Raw genomic sequence first — 23158 nt, 5'->3', positions numbered from 1 at the left:
GCTTTTGTACTATTTGGGGCTCACGACTTACCGTAGTGACGTCAGTTTATGGAAATCGTCAGGGTGGCAAGATGGCTACGGAACCAAATAAGACCGAAATCCTTACCATTTTCAAAAGATTAAGATCTATTCCTACGAACAAGGTAACCAAGTACGACGCCGTCCGTGTTTTTCACCGGCACCCGTCGGTTAGCTTCGTCTGTGCGGTTAACAGCTGTTAGCTAGCCAGCTAGCCGTTTTGTAGCTAGGCAGCTAACTGCTCGGTCAGACTGCTAGCCCGAGCTAACGGCTGCTAGCCTGCCGGTAAAGCAGCCGAACAGAAAGGCCACGTAAACGGGTTGTGCACTTTGAGGAAGCTAATCGGCTAAGCTACGTTACCTTCAGGAAGTTAAGCAGAATGAGTCCGATTCAAGTTTAAATGAATCCAAAATAAGTCACGCAGTTTAACGACAGTAACGTGTACGATGGTGGTCGTGATGTCGGGCTGTGTGGATGCTGGATGTGTATTAGTACATGTTAGATGTGTGTTAGTACATGTTAGATGTGTGTTAGTACATGTTAGATGTGTATTAGTACATGTTAGATGTGTATTAGTACATGTTAGATGTGTGTTAGTACATGTTAGATGTGTATTAGTACATGTTAGATGTGTGTTAGTACATGTTAGATGTGTGTTAGTACATGTTAGATGTGTGTTAGTACATGTTAGATGTGTGTTAGTACATGTTAGATGTGTATTAGTACATGTTAGATGTGTGTTAGTACATGTTAGATGTGTATTAGTACATGTTAGATGTGTGTTAGTACATGTTAGATGTGTGTTAGTACATGTTAGATGTGTGTTAGTACATGTTAGATGTGTGTTAGTACATGTTAGATGTGTATTAGTACATGTTAGATGTGTGTTAGTACATGTTAGATGTGTGTTAGTACATGTTAGATGTGTGTTAGTACATGTTAGATGTGTATTAGTACATGTTAGATGTGTGTTAGTACATGTTAGATGTGTGTTAGTACATGTTAGATGTGTGTTAGTACATGTTAGATGTGTATTAGTACATGTTAGATGTGTGTTAGTACATGTTAGATGTGTATTAGTACATGTTAGATGTGTATTAGTACATGTTAGATGTGTGTTAGTACATGTTAGATGTGTGTTAGTACATGTTAGATGTGTATTAGTACATGTTAGATGTGTGTTAGTACATGTTAGATGTGTGTTAGTACATGTTAGATGTGTGTTAGTACATGTTAGATGTGTATTAGTACATGTTAGATGTGTATTAGTACATGTTAGATGTGTGTTAGTACATGTTAGATGTGTATTAGTACATGTTAGATGTGTATTAGTACATGTTAGATGTGTGTTAGTACATGTTAGATGTGTATTAGTACATGTTAGATGTGTGTTAGTACATGTTAGATGTGTGTTAGTACATGTTAGATGTGTGTTAGTACATGTTAGATGTGTGTTAGTACATGTTAGATGTGTGTTAGTACATGTTAGATGTGTGTTAGTACATGTTAGATGTGTATTAGTACATGTTAGATGTGTATTAGTACATGTTAGATGTGTGTTAGTACATGCTAGATGTGTGTTAGTACATGCTAGATGTGTATTAGTACATGTTAGATGTGTGTTAGTACATGTTAGATGTGTATTAGTACATGTTAGTACATGTTACATGTGTGGTGCCTGTATGGCTGCTGAACTCTGGGACCATCACACTTGTGTTGGTGCAGATCTCATTGATGATGTCATTAGGTTGTCCAGGTGTAACAACAGGTGATGAATTGAACACGCTCCTTCTGTCCAGGCATGTTTTGACTGCGCTGCCAAGAACCCGAGCTGGGCCAGCATCCCCTACGGTGTGTTCCTGTGCATCGACTGCTCCGGCATCCACCGCTCACTGGGGGTTCACCTCAGCTTCATCAGGTGAGCTTCACCTGAGTGATCTCAGTTCAGTCTTTCGACTACGACTGCCGCTGCCATGATCAGCTGTAACTGCCATCAATAGAGAGTGTTGAGCACCTGTTTGCTTCCTGTTTCCTCCAGATCCACCGAGTTGGACTCCAACTGGAACTGGTTTCAGCTCAGATGTATGCAGGTCGGAGGGAACGCCAACGCGGTAAGTTAGAGACTCGGTCTGAGAAACCCTTCGATGTGGGCGAGTCGAGCTCTGATGCAGGTGTTTTGGTCAAATCTCTGATGTAATGAGCCTCTTTCTCCTCTTGTCTTCAGACGTCTTTCTTCCGCCAGCACGGCTGCTCCACAAATGACACCAACGCCAAGTATAACAGTCGTGCAGCCCAGATGTACAGGGAGAAGATTCGGCAGCAGGCGAACACCGCGTTGTCCAAATATGGCACAGATGTGAGTATAAATCAGGTGGAAATGTTTTAATTCATCACTTTATTACGGGCCATATTTCTGCATTAATGCAGAGAGCAGAAGACTGGCAGGCCAGCTGGACTCCTATTTTATTTATCAAATGCCTTCAGTCATCGTAAAACTGAAAAGTAAAGATCTGAACTTTAATGTGAAATGTAATTTTCTTTATCTTTAAACGGATTTTGTAATTGTTATAAAAAAAATATCATTCAGGATCTGGTACATGAAGTAACGGGTACAGGGAGCGGTCCGGGACATTTTGAATGGCACGTGGCCCGTTAATACATCAGAAGTTTATAATGATTGAGCAGCCACAAATCTGATGTAAGATGTTAAAAATAACATATTTGCAGCTGAAAAGCGATATGTTTATTAGTTTTCTGTAGTCATAGTTTACGTCACCACAGTCACCTTAGTTTTGTACCTCACAGGTTGAGCGCTGAGTCCAAATGACATCATCCACATGTTACATAAGACGGTGACGGTATGATCATTGAGCCATGTCAGTCCAGTCCAGAGTACAAAGAGCACGACTCAGTGCTTCATGATCATTCTATTAAAAACTAAATGTTAGAATTATAAACCTGTGTGCCCATCATTAGATCTTTTATTTATATTATTAGATCATCATTAATGTGTCTCTTTATTCCAGCTGTGGATCAACTCCTCTGCAGCAGGAACTCCTGCAGCTCCGGAGAAGAAAGAGACGGACTTCTTTGCCCAACACACACAGGTTTGTTTTTTTGATCAAATGGTTGCTGCTAGTTTGAATAAAAAAGTTATTTCATTCAGCTTCATATTATAGAAGTGCCTCACTGATATTATACTTGATCTATATTCATATATCACAATATATTGGCCAGTTGTAAAAAAACTTTGCTGGACATTAAATTCTAATCATTAAAATCTTTAAACTGCAAATGAATAGTGCATTAATATATTTATGTTGATATTAAAAAAATATGCTTTAATATACATGTTGCCTGTAAAATATTGAAAAATCAGAACTGTAATAGATTATTGTGTATCAATAGAATAGTTCTTAATAAGTGGTGTTGAGAGGTCTGTATTAGCCCTGCTGCAGTATCTCGCTACTTATCAGCTGACACGTGTCTATTGATCCGTGATGAGCTGAAACAGACTGATTACATCATCCCGACTACGTAGCCTCAGATTCTACATGAAGCTTTGAAGGAACTTTAATGAGTGTAAAATTCAAACAAAGAGAGCAAGAATGAGCCTTCATACATTTATGTCACCTAATAAAGAAAATACAAACAGCTGTGATGTATTTGTCCTGTTTTCAGCCTGCTAACGACTGGAGCGTGTCGCCGCCCTCTGAACCGCAGCACAACGGAGCCGCTGTCAATCACCAGCTGACGGACACGAAACTCCAGGACGACAACCGTGAGTGGAACAAACCTGTTTACTTCATCATGTGGAGCACCATGTGGTGGTGGTGGGAGGGGGAGGGACCTCTGTTTAGGCTGGTTTAGTCATCCATCCATCCATCCATCCATCCATCCATCCATCATCAATCCATCCATCCATCATCCATCCATCCATCCATCCATCATCAATCATCCATCCATCCATCCATCATCAATCCATCCATCCATCATCAATCCATCCATCCATCCATCATCCAAACATCCATCCATCCATCCATCATCAATCCATCCATCCATCATCCAAACATCCATCCATCCATCCATCATCAATCCATCCATCCATCATCCAAACATCCATCCATCCATCCATCCATCATCAATCCATCCATCCATCCATCCATCATCAATCCATCCATCCATCATCCAAACATCCATCCGTCCATCCATCCATCCATCATCCATCCATCCATCCGTCCATCCATCATCCATCCATCATCAATCCATCCATCCATCCATCCATCCATCCATCCATCCATCATCAATCCATCCATTCATCATCAATCCATCCATCCATCCATCCATCATCAATCCATCCATCCATCCATCATCAATCCATCCATCCATCCATCCATCATCCATCCATCCATTCATCATCAATCCATCCATCCATCCGTCCATCATCAATCCATCCATCCATCCATCATCAATCCATCCATCCATCATCCAAACATCCATCCGTCCATCCGTCCATCCATCATCCATCCATCCATCATCAATCCATCCATCCATCCATCCATCCATCCATCCATCATCAATCCATCCATTCATCATCAATCCATCCATCCATCCATCCATCATCAATCCATCCATCCATCCATCATCAATCCATCCATCCATCATCAATCCATCCATTCATCATCAATCCATCCATCCATCCGTCCATCATCAATCCATCCATCCATCCATCATCAATCCATCCATCCATCCATCCATCATCCATCCATCCATCATCCAAACATCCATCCGTCCATCCATCATCCATCCATCCATCCGTCCATCCATCATCAATCCATCCATCCATCCATCCATCATCCATCCATCCATTCATCATCAATCCATCCATCCATCCATCCATCATCAATCCATCCATTCATCATCAATCCATCCATCCATCCGTCCATCATCAATCCATCCATCCATCCATCATCAATCCATCTATCCATCCATCCATCATCCATCCATCCATCATCCAAACATCCATCCGTCCATCCATCATCCATCCATCCATCCGTCCATCCATCATCAATCCATCCATCCATCCATCCATCCATCCATCCATCCATCCATCATCAATCCATCCATCCATCATCCATCCATCCATCCATCCATCCATCATCAATCATCCATCCATCCATCCATCATCAATCCATCCATCCATCATCAATCCATCCATCCATCCATCATCCAAACATCCATCCATCCATCCATCATCAATCCATCCATCCATCATCCAAACATCCATCCATCCATCCATCATCAATCCATCCATCCATCCATCCATCCATCATCAATCCATCCATTCATCATCAATCCATCCATCCATCCGTCCATCATCAATCCATCCATCCATCCATCATCAATCCATCCATCCATCCATCCATCCATCATCCATCCATCCATCATCCAAACATCCATCCGTCCATCCATCATCCATCCATCCATCCGTCCATCCATCATCAATCCATCCATCCATCCATCCATCCATCCATCCATCCATCCATCCATCCATCCATCATCAATCCATCCATCCATCATCCATCCATCCATCCATCCATCATCAATCATCCATCCATCCATCCATCATCAATCCATCCATCCATCATCAATCCATCCATCCATCCATCATCCAAACATCCATCCATCCATCCATCATCAATCCATCCATCCATCATCCAAACATCCATCCATCCATCCATCATCAATCCATCCATCCATCATCCAAACATCCATCCATCCATCCATCCATCATCAATCCATCCATCCATCCATCATCAATCCATCCATCCATCATCCAAACATCCATCCGTCCATCCATCCATCCATCATCCATCCATCCATCCGTCCATCCATCATCCATCCATCCATCATCAATCCATCCATCCATCCATCCATCCATCATCAATCCATCCATTCATCATCAATCCATCCATCCATCCATCCATCATCAATCCATCCATCCATCCATCATCAATCCATCCATCCATCCATCCATCATCCATCCATCCATTCATCATCAATCCATCCATCCATCCGTCCATCATCAATCCATCCATCCATCCATCATCAATCCATCCATCCATCATCCAAACATCCATCCGTCCATCCATCCATCCATCATCCATCCATCCATCCGTCCATCCATCATCCATCCATCCATCATCAATCCATCCATCCATCCATCCATCCATCCATCCATCCATCCATCCATCATCAATCCATCCATCCATCCATCATCAATCCATCCATCCATCCATCCATCATCAATCCATCCATTCATCATCAATCCATCCATCCATCCGTCCATCATCAATCCATCCATCCATCCATCATCAATCCATCCATCCATCCATCCATCATCCATCCATCCATCATCCAAACATCCATCCGTCCATCCATCATCCATCCATCCATCCGTCCATCCATCATCAATCCATCCATCCATCCATCCATCATCAATCCATCCATTCATCATCAATCCATCCATCCATCCATCCATCATCAATCCATCCATCCATCCATCATCAATCCATCCATCCATCCATCCATCATCCATCCATCCATTCATCATCAATCCATCCATCCATCCATCCATCATCAATCCATCCATCCATCCATCATCAATCCATCCATCCATCATCCAAACATCCATCCGTCCATCCATCCATCCATCATCCATCCATCCATCCGTCCATCCATCATCCATCCATCCATCATCAATCCATCCATCCATCCATCCATCCATCCATCCATCCATCCATCATCAATCCATCCATTCATCATCAATCCATCCATCCATCCATCCATCCATCATCAATCCATCCATCCATCCATCATCAATCCATCCATCCATCCATCCATCATCAATCCATCCATTCATCATCAATCCATCCATCCATCCGTCCATCATCAATCCATCCATCCATCCATCATCAATCCATCCATCCATCCATCCATCATCCATCCATCCATCATCCAAACATCCATCCGTCCATCCATCATCCATCCATCCATCCGTCCATCCATCATCAATCCATCATCCATCCATCCATCATCAATCAATCCATCCATCCATCCATCATCAATCCATCCATCCATCATCCATCCATCCATCCATCATCAATCCATCCATCATCAATCATCCATCCATCCATCATCAATCCATCCATCCATCATCCAAGCATCCATACATCCATCCATCATCCATCCATCCGTCCATCCATCCATCCATCCATCCATCCATCATCAATCCATCCATCCATCCATACATCCATACATCCATCCATAATCCAAACATCCATCATCCATCCATCCGTCCGTCCATCATTCATCCATCCATCCATCCATCCATCATCCATCCATCCGTCCATCATCCATCCATCCATCATCCGTCCATCATCCGTCCATCATCCATCCATCCATCCATCCATCATCCATCCATCCATCCATCCATCCATCCATCCGTCCATCCATCCGTCCATCATCCATCCATCCGTCCATCATCCGTCCATCATCCATCCATCCATCCATCCGTCCATCATCCATCCATCCATCCATCCATCATCCATCCATCCATCCATCCATCCATCCATCCATCCGTCCATCATCCATCCATCCGTCCATCATCCATCCATCCATCCATCCATCCGTCCATCATCCATCCATCCATCCATCCATCCATCATCCATCCATCATCCATCCATCCATCCATCCTGCTCCTCTGATCCGGTCTGGGTCCAGCAGGTGCAGCAGGATAGTCCAGACTTTGTCTCTGAGTTCTGCAGTGGAAACTCATCTCAGCATTTGTACCGGTTTGTGTTTGTGCTCTTTGTGCAGCATGTTTGGGGCCTATAAGATTCAAAATGTTGCATTATGGGAGGTGTAGTATTCTGTATTTTTGGAGTATGACTGATGCCAGAGACTAAAAGTCATGATAGCTCCGTTGATTTGTCTGTTTGTTAAATGCGAGTTTTGTGTTGCCTGAAATGTTTCTCTGGCTCTTTGTAGAGGCAGAAGACGGGCCGAGCATCGACGGTCTGAGCACATCACCCAAAGCCTCCATCGGTGAGTATCCTCTGGGTTCAGCCTTTGTGGTTCTGATGTAACTGCAGAGCTCTCGGCTACGGCTTCCCTTCTCATCTTTTCACATTTGTGCTCATTCATGCGTTCCTCAGTCTGAGTGTACAGCCTCATATCTGTATTTCTGTCTTTTTATCTCTCTGTTTATCTCTGCAAACACTTTCACTTTGACACCGTCTGTATGGCTGCATATTTTCTCTTTGTTTCAGTCATACAAAGCAGAGAAATGTTCTCATCCTTCAGATGTCTGCAAGTGCAGGTTGTAATTATCTGCACAAAGAAGAACACAATACCTGCACACACCTCGTTCCTGTCAGTGGAAATTAATCCTCAACCTTTCACCTCTGTTCACTGGATGAAAAGAATAGGGTGTCTTTGAGTTTCCTACCTTTTGTACATTTTATTAACAAGGTGCTCAGAAAAGGTTTGAAGGGAGAAGAATTGGAAATAGTGATGAATCTGCAGATTACAAAGAATAGATATTTAATTAAGGAGCATATTTTCTGCAGAAGGAGTGATTACAATGTTCCTATCAAAGAATGACAAAATGGGAACATTTAAAATCAATTGAGAAAAGTCAGTTTCTATTTATGTTAATATACAATGAAACAAACACTGTGCTGCGTTCAGGAACACTCTGAACTTATTGGTCCTCCTGCTCCATTTGCAGCACGGTGCTGCGTTCAGGAACACTGAACTGTTTGATCACACCTCATCCATCATAGCAGCAGTGTGTGCAGTGGTGTAATGTTGGCCCAAACAGAGATGTGATTCTTGTGCTCTTCCTCTGTGTTCTGTATGATGACTGCTGATTGGTCGGTCCGGTCCTGTAGAGGACGCCATGCGTTTGTCATCACAGGAGGGATGGACACCTGAAGGTGATCAGTGTGGGCTGCTTGATTGACATCTTGCTCAGCAGCTGGTTGAGGAGAGTGTGTGATAACTGTGCTGTTGGTGAGCTTCTGCTGTTCAACCAGCTGTAACAACGTGCAGCTCCGTCAGGACTACTGAGACCAGCTGATCCATCTGTCTCACATACCTGGTTTCAGATGCAGCATGCTGATGTTGTGGCACCAAAACTCAGAAGGACACAAACAGGATCAGAAGAATGCTAATAATCAGTTTTCATCTCAACAGTGCGATGTCTCTGAGATTTGAATAGTTTTTATGGTCTGTAATCTTAGTTCCTACCTTCTCACCACACACACTGGCTGACTAACATCTGCTTCACAGAAGCTTTTCATCTCAGAAGGTCACATTCAATCTTGTGTTTGTAACTGAGCGTCATGATGTTCAGTCCGAGAATGAACGATAAAACCGTCTCAGTGCTGTTTGTCTGCAGCAGCTTTTATCAGAATCACCTGGTTTTCATGAGCTGATACCTTTTTATTGCTTCGCTTGAATTGAGACTTAAAAATGAAAATATTCTGCAGATGAAATGTTTGAACAGATTTCCACTTGTGTGTTAGATGTGAAACCGTCCATCATCGGGAAGAAGAAGCCCATGGCTGCCAAAAAAGGGGTGAGTTGCACCGAGCCGGACCACCAACCAGCTGCCGGTCTGAGGGTCCCGTCGCTCACGTGAACAGAGCGGAGCTGTTAGAAATCTTAAGATTACTCGTTCTCAAAATGATGTGCTAATGTTAAACTAAAGATGTAATTTCAGCCTCGTTAGTGTCAAAGTGAACGAGACACGTAGAAATACTAAAACAGGGCTGTGATCTGGAGGGTCGTTTTAAAGAGACGCCAGTTTCTTGTCGGCCGAATGCTGCAGATGCATTTGACCCTTTTAACACGTGACTTTCACCCAGAAGTGATCAGTGTTCCCCGTGTTCCCACGCTGCTGCAGCTCGGTGCAAAGAAAGGCCTCGGAGCCCAGAAGGTCAGCAGCAAGAGCTTCTCCGAGGTGGAGAAGCAGGCGCAAGTGGCTGAGAAGCTGAGAGAGGAGCAGGTGGCCGAGGCTAAGAAACAAGCTGAGGAATCCATGTAAGGGAACACATATTCTCCTTCACTTCACTGGTTTTATTTCAACTAAAACCAGGATTCTCTGAAATTCCTGCAGTGTGGCCTCGATGCGTCTGGCCTACAAAGAGCTGGAGATCGACAGGAAGATGGAGGAGAAGAAGCTTCAGACTCTGGAGGGAAAGAAGAGGGAGCAGGCTGAGAGGCTGGGCATGGGCTTCGGCAACAGGAGGTAACATAGCAACCTCAGGTCAGAGGTCAGAGGTCGTCTTACTGAGGATGATCAACGTTCATGAAATGGACTCTCACAGTTTTTACTTTGAACATGAAGTACTTTAAATTTGTGCCCTGATTTCCTGTTTCCTGTTTCCTGTTTCCTGTTCCAGCGCCGTGTCTCACTCTGTGATGTCAGAGATGCAGGTGATCGAGCAGGAAACGCCTGTTGGAGCCAAGTCCTCCTCTCGCTCCAAACTGGACATGTTCGACGAGCCCGGCTTCACCTCTGGACCCCCAAAGTACACCTGAGTATTTATATTTCTTATAAATGGACTGATTATTTACAGGAGGATGATGAAGCAGAGGTTCGGTCCTTACTCCTCTGTGTCTCCTGTTTCAGATATAAGGACAACCCGTTCACAGTGGGGGACAGCTTCGGGTCCCGGTGGGACACTGAGGGAGGGACCGCCTCCTTTACGGCCTCCTGGGCCCTGGAGAAGGAGGAGCCTAAAGAGGAGGTCACCATCTCTAGTATTCAGCCTATAGGAGAGAGGTATCTTCATGTTCATACACGCTGCGGTGTTTCTCTGAGTCCTGGACCGGTCCCAGTTCTGATCCGGCCTCTTGTGTTGAACTCAGACTTCCCAGCAGGAGAAAAGCCGAGGTGTCGTCTCCGGTCTCCGAGTCCAGTGAGGCCCGGCAGAAGTTTGCCAACGCGAAGGCGATCTCGTCGGACATGTTCTTCGGTCGAGAGAGCAGCGCCGAGGTGAGAAACTTCCCTTCATTTTAGTTTAAAAACAAGATTTAATTCTCTAAAGTTGAAACAGCAACTGGAGAGAGATGGTTGAGTTTATATCTCTAAAGCTGAATCTGTTGTTGTTGCTCAGTACGATGCTAAGACCCGACTGGAGAGCATGTCTGGCAGCACTTCCATCAGCTCAGCTGACCTGTTCGGAGACGGCAGCGACCATAAAGGTAAAATCTGTTTTGATCAAACTCAAAGACGACTTTTATATTTGAGCTGTGAAGCACGCTAAAAATAATCACTCAGGATTTGTGGCTCTATTTTTATCCTCATAAAAAGTCTAATAAAAAAAAGTAAAACTTTTATTTTATGTCATTGAGTCTAAAGCTAAATCTTTAAAAATGGTTCATCTGTCCACTATTGTTGTTAGAAAACTGAACTCAAACAGGAGGTCTCCTCACATGCAGTCCATTGGTAGACACTGCAGTTCACTGATGTCCCCTAAACGCCTCACATGCAGTCCATTGGTAGACACTGCAGTTCACTGATGTCCCCTAAACGCCTCACATGCAGACTATTGGTAGATACTACTGTTCACTGATGTCCCCTAAACGCCTCGCATACAGACTATTGATAGACTACTAAAAAAAATCCAGAACATCACATCATATAAAAGTTAGAATTGATTTGCATCTGATTGTGTGGAATAAGTATATTATCCCGTAGCAGAACATGACTCAGTACTTGGTGGAGAAAGCGTTGTTGGCGAGGTCAGAGGTCAGACGTTTCTGGTAGTTGGTCTCCAGGTTTGAACATCTCAGGAGGGATGTTGTTCACTCCTCTTTGCAGATCCTCCAAACCCTTCAGGTTTCCAGGCTGTTGCTCGGCAACAGGAAGCTTCAGCTCCCTCCACAGATGTTCTCTGGGATGAAGGTCCGGAGACCGGCTCGACCTCTCCGTGACCTTCTTGTGCTTCTTCTTGAGCTTTTATACAGGTAACGAGTTGAGACGTGTCTTTTATACAGGTGACGAGTCGAGACGGGGGTCTTTTATACAGGTGTCTTTTAGACAGGTAACGAGTTGAGACGTGTCTTTTATACAGGTGACGAGTCGAGACGGGGGTCTTTTATACAGGTGACGAGTTGAGACGTGTCTTTTATACAGGTGACGAGTCGAGACGGGGGTCTTTTATACAGGTGTCTTTTAGACAGGTAACGAGTTGAGACGTGTCTTTTATACAGGTGACGAGTCGAGACGGGGGTCTTTTATACAGGTGTCTTTTAGACAGGTAACGAGTTGAGATGGGTGTCTTTTATACAGGTAACGAGTTGAGACGGGTGTCTTTTATACAGGTGACGAGTCGAGACGGGTGTCTTTTATACAGGTAACAAGTTGAGACGGGTGTCTTTTATACAGGTGTCTTTTATACAGGTAACAAGTTGAGATGGGTGTCTTTTATACAGGTGTCTTTTATACAGGTAAAGAGTTGAGACGGGTGTCTTTTATACAGGTAACAAGTTGAGACGGGTGTCTTTTATACAGGTGTCTTTTATACAGGTAACGAGTCGAGACGGGTGTCTTTTATACAGGTAAAGAGTTGAGACGGGTGTCTTTTATACAGGTAACCAGTTGAGATGGGTGTCTTTTATACAGGTAACCAGTTGAGATGGGTGTCTTTTATACAGGTGTCTTTTATACAGGTAAAGAGTTGAGACAGGTGTCTTTTATACAGGTGACCAGTTGAGATGGGTGTCTTTTATACAGGTATCCAGTCGAGACGGGTGTCTTTTACACAGGTAAAGAGTTGAGACGGGTGTCTTTTATACAGGTAACAAGTTGAGACGGGTGTCTTTTATACAGGTAACCAGTTGAGACGGGTGTCTTTTATAGAGGTGACCAGTTGAGACGGGTGTCTTTTACACAGGTAACAAGTTGAGACGGGTGTCTTTTATACAGGTAACCAGTTGAGACGGGTGTCTTTTATAGAGGTGACCAGTTGAGACGGGTGTCTTTTATACAGGTGACCAGTTGAGACGGGTGTCTTTTATACAGGTAACAAGTTGAGACGGGTGTCTTTTATACAGGTAACCAGTTGAGACGGGTGTCTTTTATAGAGGTGACCAGTTGAGACGGGTGTCTGTTATACAGGTAACAAGTTGAGACGGGTGTCTTTTATACAGGTGTCTTTTATACAGGTGACCAGTTGAGACAGGTGTCTTTTATACAGGTAACCAGTTGAGATGGGTGTCTTTTATACAGGTGTCTTTTATACAGGTAACCAGTCGAGACGGGTGTCTTTTATACAGGTGACCAGTTGAGACAGGTGTCTTTTATACAGGTAACCAGTTGAGATGGGTGTCTTTTATACAGGTGTCTTTTATACAGGTAAAAAGTTGAGACGGGTGTCTTTTATACAGGTTTATACATTTTCTTAAAGCGAGAGGACAAATCTAACCGTCTGTAGGAGACAGAATTCTTGCTGGTTGGAGATCAAATACTTATTTCACAATCAAATGCAAATCAATTTATAACTTTATATGATTTTTTTATATATATATATTCTGTGTCTTTGTTAAAATAAACCTCCATTACAATTAGAGACCGTTCATTTCCTTGTCAGTGGGCAAACTTACAAACTCAGTGAGAGATGAAATAATTATTACGTGGCATTGGTAAAATGACGAGGCATCTTTTGATATGAGGTCGTAGGTTCAGTTCCAGCCTGAGCTTTAAATGTTTTGTTTCCTCTCTAAGGAAGAGCATCCGGCTTTGACAGCGTGCTCCCGTCCGGCCCCGACATCGCTCAGTTCAAACAGGGAGTGAAGACCGTCGCAGGGAAGATGGCCGTCCTCGCCAACGGCGTCATGAACACGATCCAGGTGAGACCTCAGGAGTCTCTGCATTACTTCATTTGAACATTTTCTCATACCTGTTGTTTTGTTCTCAGGACCGTTACGGCTCCTACTGAGAAGGACGACATCACTCAGTACCGCCTGAGTGGAGCCAACCAGCCTCCTGACGGACCTGCATTTGGATGGAGGAGATGGAGGGGGGAGGGGGGTGGGGCGGAGAGGATTGCATGGGAAAACACGTGGTCCATGTCGTCCTTGTCGTCCTCCACTAGAGACGATGTTCCAGGAGTGAGACGTTCTTTCTTCTCTCACCCTCATCAGCTGACTCTTGAGTTTTATTTTCATAATTGAAACCATCACAGGTTCGAGTCTTTTGCTAAACAAGGAGTTTTATTCTAATTTTATGTCCAGAAGGTTTTTGGTCTTAGATTTTCAAAATGATGTCAGAGTTAATTCAACTATATTTTATTCCTTACACATAAATCAAAGTGTTGATTTTGATTCTTCTTATTATGGAAAATGTCATGCTTGTTTTTTGTTTTATTGTGATATTAAAAAAGGTGCAGTATATATATTTTTAGCTTTAATTTGAACAAGAACCCACCATGTTTGAGTTGTGTTCATGGCTCTGTTTGAGAGCTTGGAGTTCCGTATTTCTGTCAGAGCATCAAACACAAGATGTCCTTGCTGCTTTGGTTATTTACTTTTTAAAAATTATTAAACACAGGAAGCGCACAGGTGGAGCGGCGTCATCAGACAGAAATTAGAAATTACAGGTGGATTAAACTCAAAACAAATGAGCATTAAAGTGTCATTTTAAGTATGTACATACATGTTTTTTCACACAGAACATGCTATGTCCCAGCTCATGAAACAATAACATTGTTTTGACTATGCATCTCCTCAAAACACCTTTTGGTAAGTTTTACTTTGAGGCTGAATGTGAAGTCTGCCTCGGCTCTTATTTTGAAAGGCTTTACATTTCTGTTCAGGTTCCCAACGCTCCTCACATTCATGATGCCCCTGACTCGCTGTCGGTATTTCTGTAAATGTCACTGCCATGTTGAATACAACACCTGGTGTGATCAAATCAGACATCTTCACACCCGCCCGTCACGTTCCTGTTCACCGATGCTCCGGCCAGACTTCACATTCAGCACGTTTTCAGGAGTAGACGGTGACACTTCTGGAAAGCGGTTTGTAATTTTCTTTGATCCATCAGTCATATTTTCCCAGTGTGGCCACACCTGTGTACGCCCCACCTTAAAAACCTCTCTGAAAAGAAACTTAAATGTGGACTGAAAGGATGAAAAACTATTTATTTGTAGGCTACAAAAAGAACCTTATTGAGTATGTTAATAAAGATTGAAAACCTCCACTGTGCTCTCTGTGACTCCAACACACACACACTCACTCACTCTCACAAACCTGTTTGTTCTGTCTCAAGTTGTGGAACTTCCTCGTTTACAGCAGCTCAGTTGTTTCTGAGGAATTTGAAGTGGATGCCTGCTGGTGGAAACCAGTTGGTACTCAGTTTTCTGTGCTTGTCATTGTTTAGTTTTACGTGTTCTCACTAACAATGAGTCATCAACACAAAGCTGCACAGTGTGACAGATAAAGAGCTGCAAGTTTGAAATTCACAACCTGAACCGTCAGACCTGACCCGATCGGTCCAGATTATTGAATTATTCAAGCAGGTCTGAGAGGGTCGGGCTGTGCGCTGCGCCGGATCAGTGAACTGTGAGGGCGCGGGGCTTCTTCCTCAGCTGTGGGTCTGATGTGGGTCAGAAATTACAGACGAGGTCAACTAAAAAAGAAACTGAACCCAGAAGAGTCTTTGGTGAAACCAGCGTCAGGTAGACAGGAAACAGTTTTTATTCTGGAAACAGCTCATTTAGCGACACTTCCTGTACAGGTTTACACTGGGTTTAAAACTTGTTTTAAGACTGGTTTTAAACTGTACTTCTGCCCCCTACAATCCCACAGGATAGCTGTTCTGTTGTAGATTATTTGTATTGATTATTCAGAGGACGTCAGCTGAGTAGGCGGTTCAGGAGACATTCCTGTCCACAGTGATTAAAGATACGTGTCCTAGACACGTCCCAACGTGGTCTGAGCAGACCGGATCTCAGTGCGTTCACACTGAAACCAGAGCGGACCACTTGAGATCGGCCGTTGATGGCAGGCGTAAACAGGCTCGAAGACAAAGATGTTCTGCCACAAATCGTACAAACCCGTCATTAGCTTGTAGAAAATGAAGAATGAATCTCTTCAACACGCCTCTAACACGAGCAAAACATTTACCGGTGCTTCACAGTCTCACAAACCGGAGCAGCAACGATCAGTTCATTGGGCAGAAAGTTAATTGCTAATTATTTTGATAATTAATCATTTAAAGTAGTTTTAGAGGCCAAACAACTGATTGATTAATCAAGAAAATAACTGACATATTAATCAATAAGGACAAATAGTTAATAAACCTCTAAACTGTTGATTGCTGACAATAAATTGATGAACAGAATAAAATAAACGGTCAGAGGGTCGATGGTGTCCATGTGGTTTCGTCAGATTTCAGGGGGTTGTGACGAGTGACTGCAGTCAAAACAAGCCAACAGTCCTTCCTCACCATCGCTGACCGTCAAACATCGAAGGTCCGAGGACGTCCATCAGGTTTTATCCCCAGTTGTAGAAGTAGATCTTTTGCCAGGTGGGGAGGTAATCCATGAGCGGGCCTGAACACACAGACCACAGGATCATTATTCTCCTTATATAGTCCTTCTTACCGTCTTCAACTGATTACCAGCTCGTCTGTTTGGGCCACAAACTCATCACTGCAGCTCGAATGGTTTCACATTTTCTTTACATCCACATTTTTGACGTTAGCCTTCGTTTTCAGTCCAGATGAACTCAGCCTTCTTGTTTTTGCACCAAACACACTTCTGTCTCAGTTTTGTGTAATTTATCAGGAGAAATTTCAGACATGTTTCAGTTCCCTTGAAGAGAGGAAAGTAAATCTGGGTCTCATCTGTATAGTATGTAACCTGATCTGATCAAACTCCACCCACTCAGTCCTGATGGAGCAGATCAGCTGATTCAGAAGATCAGTCTCTTAACAAACTGGGAATCTTTGTTTATATGTATATATATATATATATATTTTTTTTTTTTAAGTCATGAATATTTACTGCAACACAGAAATCCTTTCAGGGGTTTTACGTCCCGCTGAACTTACGCGCCACGAGCCCGATTCCTGGAACGTGATCGGCCAGAAGTCGGAGCAGGAAGAGAATCTTCTCCCTTCAGATGAAACAGGAAACACAGTTCAAACTCTGAAAGGCTGATGGTGCCAACAAACTTGCATTTTCTGCAATTTAAAACATGCATTTGTTCTGATTCTTGCAAAACGGACAATAATCATAAATAAGTTCAGTGACCAAACAGACATCTTTTGAAACAACAGGGGACAGATGGATGAAAACTATTTAAATATTGATGGAGCTCAATAAGATGCTCTACTTCTGCAGCAATTAGCCAGATAATGTAAGAAGTATAATACTAACAAGGATTATAATGTTCAGTTGTTATTCAGTCTGACTGACAGCTGCTGGTTTATTTTAATGGTCATTTTGTGGTGCTGTTGGTGTTCCTGATATTTTGTCCAACCTATTTAAAGTTCAATAAATGGCAGAGACTAATTTTGGAATATTTTGTGGTTCACATTTAAGGCAAACTGAAGAAACTTTGAGAATTTGTGGAGAATTTTTGCAAAGTTTTCACATACAAAATATAATGGATATAAAAGTCCTGATTATTTGCAGCTGTAATTTCATAGACTGTCCTCTTGAATGGGATTCAGACGTCCACAGATACTTACTCTGAGTATTTGTCGTAGAAGGGTGAACGCAGAAGGTAGTAGAGCAGAAGAAAGCCTCTCCTCTTCATCTCAGCTCTCTCCCACCGATTCTGAAACTTGGCGTCACTGAGAACAGAGAAGCTGCAGGAAACAGGAGACAGATGGATCACTCATCTTCTGTCGAGGAACTTCCTGAAGTTCAGGTACATCTTGTGTTTATAACTCACCATCTGATTACATTCTTAAATAAGATCCTGAAAGACGGAGAAGAACGGAGGCTTCGTCTTCAGGCGCAACAAACAGCTTGTGATATTCACAGATTTTATGACCTCATGAATGATGAACATATTATTATAATATATTCGATCTATACTATACTATATTATAATGATATAAATATTAATAATAATAATTTATTATATTACACCCTCAGCTTTCTTCAGCTCCTTTCTCTGCAGGTAAAATGGAGATTTTCAACAGAAAGAAGGAGGAGCTTAGTTTACCTGGAAATTTCAAGGACTCCGGAGACGAGCCACGGCTTCCACGACTGTTTCCCACAGAGGCCGAGGCAGAGAACTGCCGTCGGGGAGGAGTCAAAGACAAACTACAGAAAAATCATTAAATAAGAATAACAATAAAAAAAGATCTACTCAGGTTTGTTCTCACTGCTGATTCAGCGCACATGAAGCTGTTTGTCCTCCAGAGCTCTGATGATTCAGTTGTCTCATTTTAAAATGTCCTTAATGCAGACTCACGGAAACAGCTGGAGTTCAGACTGTAACGACTTCAGCGGACCTGCAGAGCGCTGAGAGGAGATGAGAGATGACTACTGATACTCTGATAAACAGCTGGTAGAAATGCAGCAATGAACCGGTACAGACCGGACAGGACCGGGGAACACTACCTGTGAGTAAACATGATGTCATCTTTGTAGGTCATTTCTGAGGTGCATTCATCAGTTTGTTAAAGTTACATGTTACATGTTACGTGATGTTTTGAATACCGCTGCTTGTAAAATATAAAAGTAAAACTCCACAGATGATGTTTTTTAATGAAGTTTGCAGGACAATAAATAGATAGTGATGCATTTTGTCTGAATGAGAACTAGTGTGTGTTAAGATGAGATCCAGCAGCAGCAGGATGAAGGATACGGTGCACCAGCGGCCGGCCGATGTAAACACATTCCGCCACGGTGTCCTGCAGACGAAGCTCCGTTCTGCTGCTCAGCTTCTCCTGCAAGCTGCTGCTCTTCTTCTGACGCGGAGATCCCCAGAGACGCTCCTGCAGGGACCGAGCTGCTGACCACACACACACACACACAGACACACACAGACACACACACACACACACACACACACACACAGACAGACACACAGAAAGACAGACAGACAGACAGACAGACACACACACACACACACACACACACACACACACACAGACAGACAGACAGACAGACAGACAGACAGACAGACAGACACACACAGACAGACAGACAGACAGACAGACAGACAGACAGACACACACACACACACACACAGACAGACAGACAGACAGACAGACAGACAGACAGACAGACACACACACACACACAGACACACACACACACACACACACACACACACACACACACACACACAGACAGACAGACAGACAGACAGACAGACAGACAGACAGACACACACACACACACACACACACACAGACAGACACACACACACACACACACACACACACACACACACACACACACACACACACACACACACACACACAGGGAGGAGATGGAGAGGTTAGAGGTATTTATAAAGGTAACTACTGTTACAAAAAAGGGTAACTGTTACTACTACTACAACTACAACTACTACTACTACTACAACTACAACTACTACTACTACTACAACTACTACTACTACAACTACTACTACTACTACAACTACTACTACTACTACTACTACTACTATTACTACAACTACAACTACTACTACAACTATAACTACTACTACTATTACTACAACTACTACTACTACTACTACTACTGAGTTTTATTAGCTTCAGCACAAAGTGTTCTTTATAAGTCTGTTCTTTATGAGATCTGATCAGTTTTTGAGTAATGAATCCAGAACAGCAGCTGTTTATAAAGAGAAACCAGCCTGGATCTTCTTCAGGTTTTAAACAGATGTCAGCTGTCTGAAATACATTCTGAAAGTAGCTTCACCTCTCAACTCAACTCCAAGCAGCGACGTCACATTTGGCCTTCGGCATCAAAGCCAGAAGACGTCAGTGATCAGTCCTGAAGTTTGACATTCTTCAGAGTTGGAGGAGCCAGCAGCTCTTTTCTGTCCGATGTGACCTTCTGTGGATCTGAACAAGTTCTTCATCCTCCAACACGAGGACCTGCTGTGCTCCTACCTCGTCTGAACTTTACATGTAAATACGTAAAGGCTTATTTCTTAATAAAAGACTGAGCCATGATATTTAATAAACTGATAGGGGACTCAGGCAGTAGGAGTCATTTTCTTTTTCAGCAGGTAAGAAGAGTTGGAGCTGCACTGGTGAACCTCCAGAGATCCTCCAGACAGACACCTGATATCTCTCAGAGAATGCTGCTGTACTTACTGCTGCCCAGCGGCCTCATCACTCGTCCTGACCTCTGACCCACGAAGCAGGAGTCGTCCTGCTGCTCCCCGTTATCGTCATCTGTGGAACAAACAGTATCACAGAACTTTAAAGCACCATTTTTTTTTGGGCCACTTGGGTTTCAGCAAACATGGAGTTGGAGTTATGATGTCATCCACCTGAAGATTACAGACCAATGTTCACTCTTATTTTATCCTGACTTTAGTTTCTGTTTTACTTTCTGTCATGTATGTCGAGTGTCTGTTTTTCCTAAACGATGCATCATGAGTGGAATTCAAAGACTTGAACCTTGAAAACAGAAATAAAGATGAGAACAGTTCTTTCTCTTAAAGATAATGAACAAACATTTTAGACTATCTGAAAAGAAGTGATAAGACCAACAATCAACTGACCTTCACCAACAAGGTCCGCCCCTCTGTCCAGGGGGATTATGGGAGGTGAAGTCTGGATGCCAGATTTGTGCCATAGAAGAAGAATGATGCGAAAAACAGCCCTGGAAAGAGGAGACGGGGAGGAAGGACTTTCTAGCAGCTTAAAGGGTTATTACACAGTATTACATGTTTGGAAACAAACCACAGATATCAAACAGGAAGTGTCACATTTGATCAAGAAATAATATCGAAAACAAAAGGGTGAGCATCTTTTGTGCCTTAATGGCCAAATAAAGTGGACACTTGGTGAAGGTTAAGGTCTCGGTCCAGTCTGGAGTCCAGTTCTTCCCAGAGGTTGGTGCTGCAGCTCAATCAACGTCTTCCACTACAAACTGAATATTATTTCTGTATGCAGCTGGCTTTGAGCACAGAGGTGTTGTCATGTTAAAAGAGGGAAGGGACAAACACAAACTCTAGATTCAAACTTGACAACATCAGTGAATTATCGAGCAGTAAAGTTACTTATCACTGAGACCTGAAGGGTCCAACTGGCACCGAATGGTGTCCAGATACTTCTGCCCAATTCAAACCGGCTTGTCGGATGAATCTAAAATTGACCTCACTGCTTAACTTTTTATTTTCTGTAATTAAGACGAGAGGACGAAGCCGTACTTGAAGATGTGAATGAGTCCGATCACCAGCCAGCGGCCAACTTCGCCCCACAGCTTGCAGGCTCCCATCTCCAGGAAAACCTCCACGTGTTCCAGCACCGACAGCCAGGTGAGGAGCCTCTGCTGGGACAGCGACTTAACACAGGTTTAAACAGGGTTAGGCTTAGTCTGTCTTTTTATTTCATATCTCATACAGTTGGATTCTTTAAACCTGATGAGCATCAACAGTTTAAACTTAAACAGCAGAAACAACAGAGGTGTTGTCGCCCCTTGGAGGTCATGATGGGCTATGCAGCAGCACTCACCACAGGAAGAGCACGTCTCAGCCCTTTGCGCAGAATGCTGTCATTGAACAGCACAAGCAGGTTGGAGGCAGAGTACACTTAAAAAGACACAAAACATTTCATCATCATGCTGTGGAAGATAAAGCAATATTAACTGTGCGGTCATAAAATCCCAGGCCAAAGTGGAAACATCAAGTTTACTAAACCAGAATTGTGTTTTTATTAGAAGAAGACACAGAGCTTCTGGTGTGGAACTATCATCATCCATTAATTTATTATTTGTATAGTTGATCATTTAATCTGTAAAATGTCAGGAAGTTCATATTTACTTTGTTTCTGTCCAAATCATTGATGAATTACAAACTATAGAAATGTAAACCTCTGAAGTAGAATAACAAACTATTCTGCATCCTTGTTTATGATGACTTCATTTGTGTAAAGTTGTGTTTTCTGAACCTTTTTAAACCCCACAACACACCAGCTGGTTTGAAAGTAAAGCTTTCTTTCAAGGAGAAAAATCACAGATATTACATCATCCATCTGCTGAAAACTGTACAGCAGCTGGAGCCCTGCCCTCTTGCCCCCCCCCCCCCCCCCCCCATATTGGTATTAATTGTGGGCACTTTGAAAAATGTTTTGCAAATAGATTTGATCTTTTTTTAGGTGACAGAAATCCAACTTTTTCTTCTTCTGTGATTTCTGATGTTGTCTTTTTCTTCTCAAAGACGTGTTGGAGTTTCTATAGAGCTGCTGCCGTTTCTATGTACTTTGTTTTATCTGACCAACAGAAACAAATCTCCAAACTTCCGGTTACTAATCACAGAAAAACAGAAAACTTGCAAATGTTCTCATTTGAAAAGTTAGAGGTGAAGTTTGATGAATGAACCTAAAGCTCCGAGCTGCGTGGCTCCCTGGTGGCTGAAGAGATCCTGTTGATGAAATCCAGCTGAATAACAGATTAATTAATCAGTTATAAAACTATGAACTGATGTTTTACTTACCGAGTTCAGACAGTTCATGAGAATCTGCAAATCGTCCTGCAAAACAAAAGCCACGTGTTGTCTGGATAAGTAGCAGCAGCTGGAACTCGAGTCTGATTGATCTAAGTTAGGGTTAAAGTCAGAAACTAAAACATCTCATTCTTTGTCCCCAGTGAGAAACAGCGGCTCCTCACCTGCGATCAGGTAGGACAGAGTCCGCGCGCTGTTCTCCAGCTGTGCTGCAGCAGCTGGATTCCTCCTCACGTACTCCGTGTATCGTTCATAAACTCGGCTCACTTTGTCCAAGTACTCTTTAATGTGCGACATTTCAGCTTCAAATGAACAACAAACTCTTCATTTATCCGCTGAGTTCAAGATAAACTAGCTGTATGCGGGAGCTTGTTTGTTTTCAATCCGACTTCCTGCAGCCGCTCTTTAAACTGAACAA

General features: G+C 43.0%; 2 protein-coding genes across 4 annotated transcripts; one reads left to right on the top strand and one right to left on the bottom strand.

The window, feature by feature from the left end:
• Window positions 1-52: 52 nt before the first annotated feature.
• arfgap2 (ADP-ribosylation factor GTPase activating protein 2) lies at window positions 53-15290 on the top strand. Of its 2 annotated transcripts, XM_069139648.1 has the most exons (17): window positions 53-143; window positions 1818-1936; window positions 2057-2129; window positions 2243-2374; window positions 3045-3125; window positions 3700-3799; window positions 8068-8124; window positions 8973-9017; window positions 9609-9661; window positions 9989-10125; window positions 10202-10333; window positions 10488-10616; window positions 10718-10870; window positions 10957-11083; window positions 11205-11292; window positions 13817-13941; window positions 14010-15290. In XM_069139648.1, exons 1-17 carry the CDS (start codon window positions 72-74, stop codon window positions 14028-14030), a joined length of 1644 nt encoding a protein of 547 aa, XP_068995749.1. In that variant the 5' UTR covers window positions 53-71; the 3' UTR covers window positions 14031-15290. The 2 variants fall into 2 exon arrangements, with proteins under 2 accessions (XP_068995749.1, XP_068995750.1); XM_069139649.1 differs by lacking the exon at window positions 8973-9017.
• Window positions 15291-15766: 476 nt separating this feature from the next.
• Window positions 15767-23141, bottom strand: pex16 (peroxisomal biogenesis factor 16). Of its 2 annotated transcripts, none has more exons than XM_069139650.1 (11): window positions 22905-23141; window positions 22732-22767; window positions 21752-21828; window positions 21448-21581; window positions 20797-20897; window positions 20384-20464; window positions 18919-19065; window positions 18271-18343; window positions 17789-17908; window positions 17147-17211; window positions 15767-16646 (listed from the first exon to the last, which is right to left on the bottom strand). In XM_069139650.1, exons 1-11 carry the CDS (start codon window positions 23035-23037, stop codon window positions 16588-16590), a joined length of 1026 nt encoding a protein of 341 aa, XP_068995751.1. In that variant the 5' UTR covers window positions 23038-23141; the 3' UTR covers window positions 15767-16587. The 2 variants fall into 2 exon arrangements, with proteins under 2 accessions (XP_068995751.1, XP_068995752.1); XM_069139651.1 differs by having other exon boundaries at window positions 18919-19062.
• Between the last annotated feature and the right edge of the window lie 17 nt (window positions 23142-23158).

This window comes from Embiotoca jacksoni, unplaced genomic scaffold, assembly GCF_022577435.1.
Source record: "Embiotoca jacksoni isolate LCO1_2020_lvr unplaced genomic scaffold, fEmbJac1.0.p SCAF_84, whole genome shotgun sequence".
Classification (NCBI taxonomy): Eukaryota; Metazoa; Chordata; class Actinopteri; family Embiotocidae; genus Embiotoca; species Embiotoca jacksoni.
This window is presented reverse-complemented; position numbering and strand designations above follow the sequence as displayed.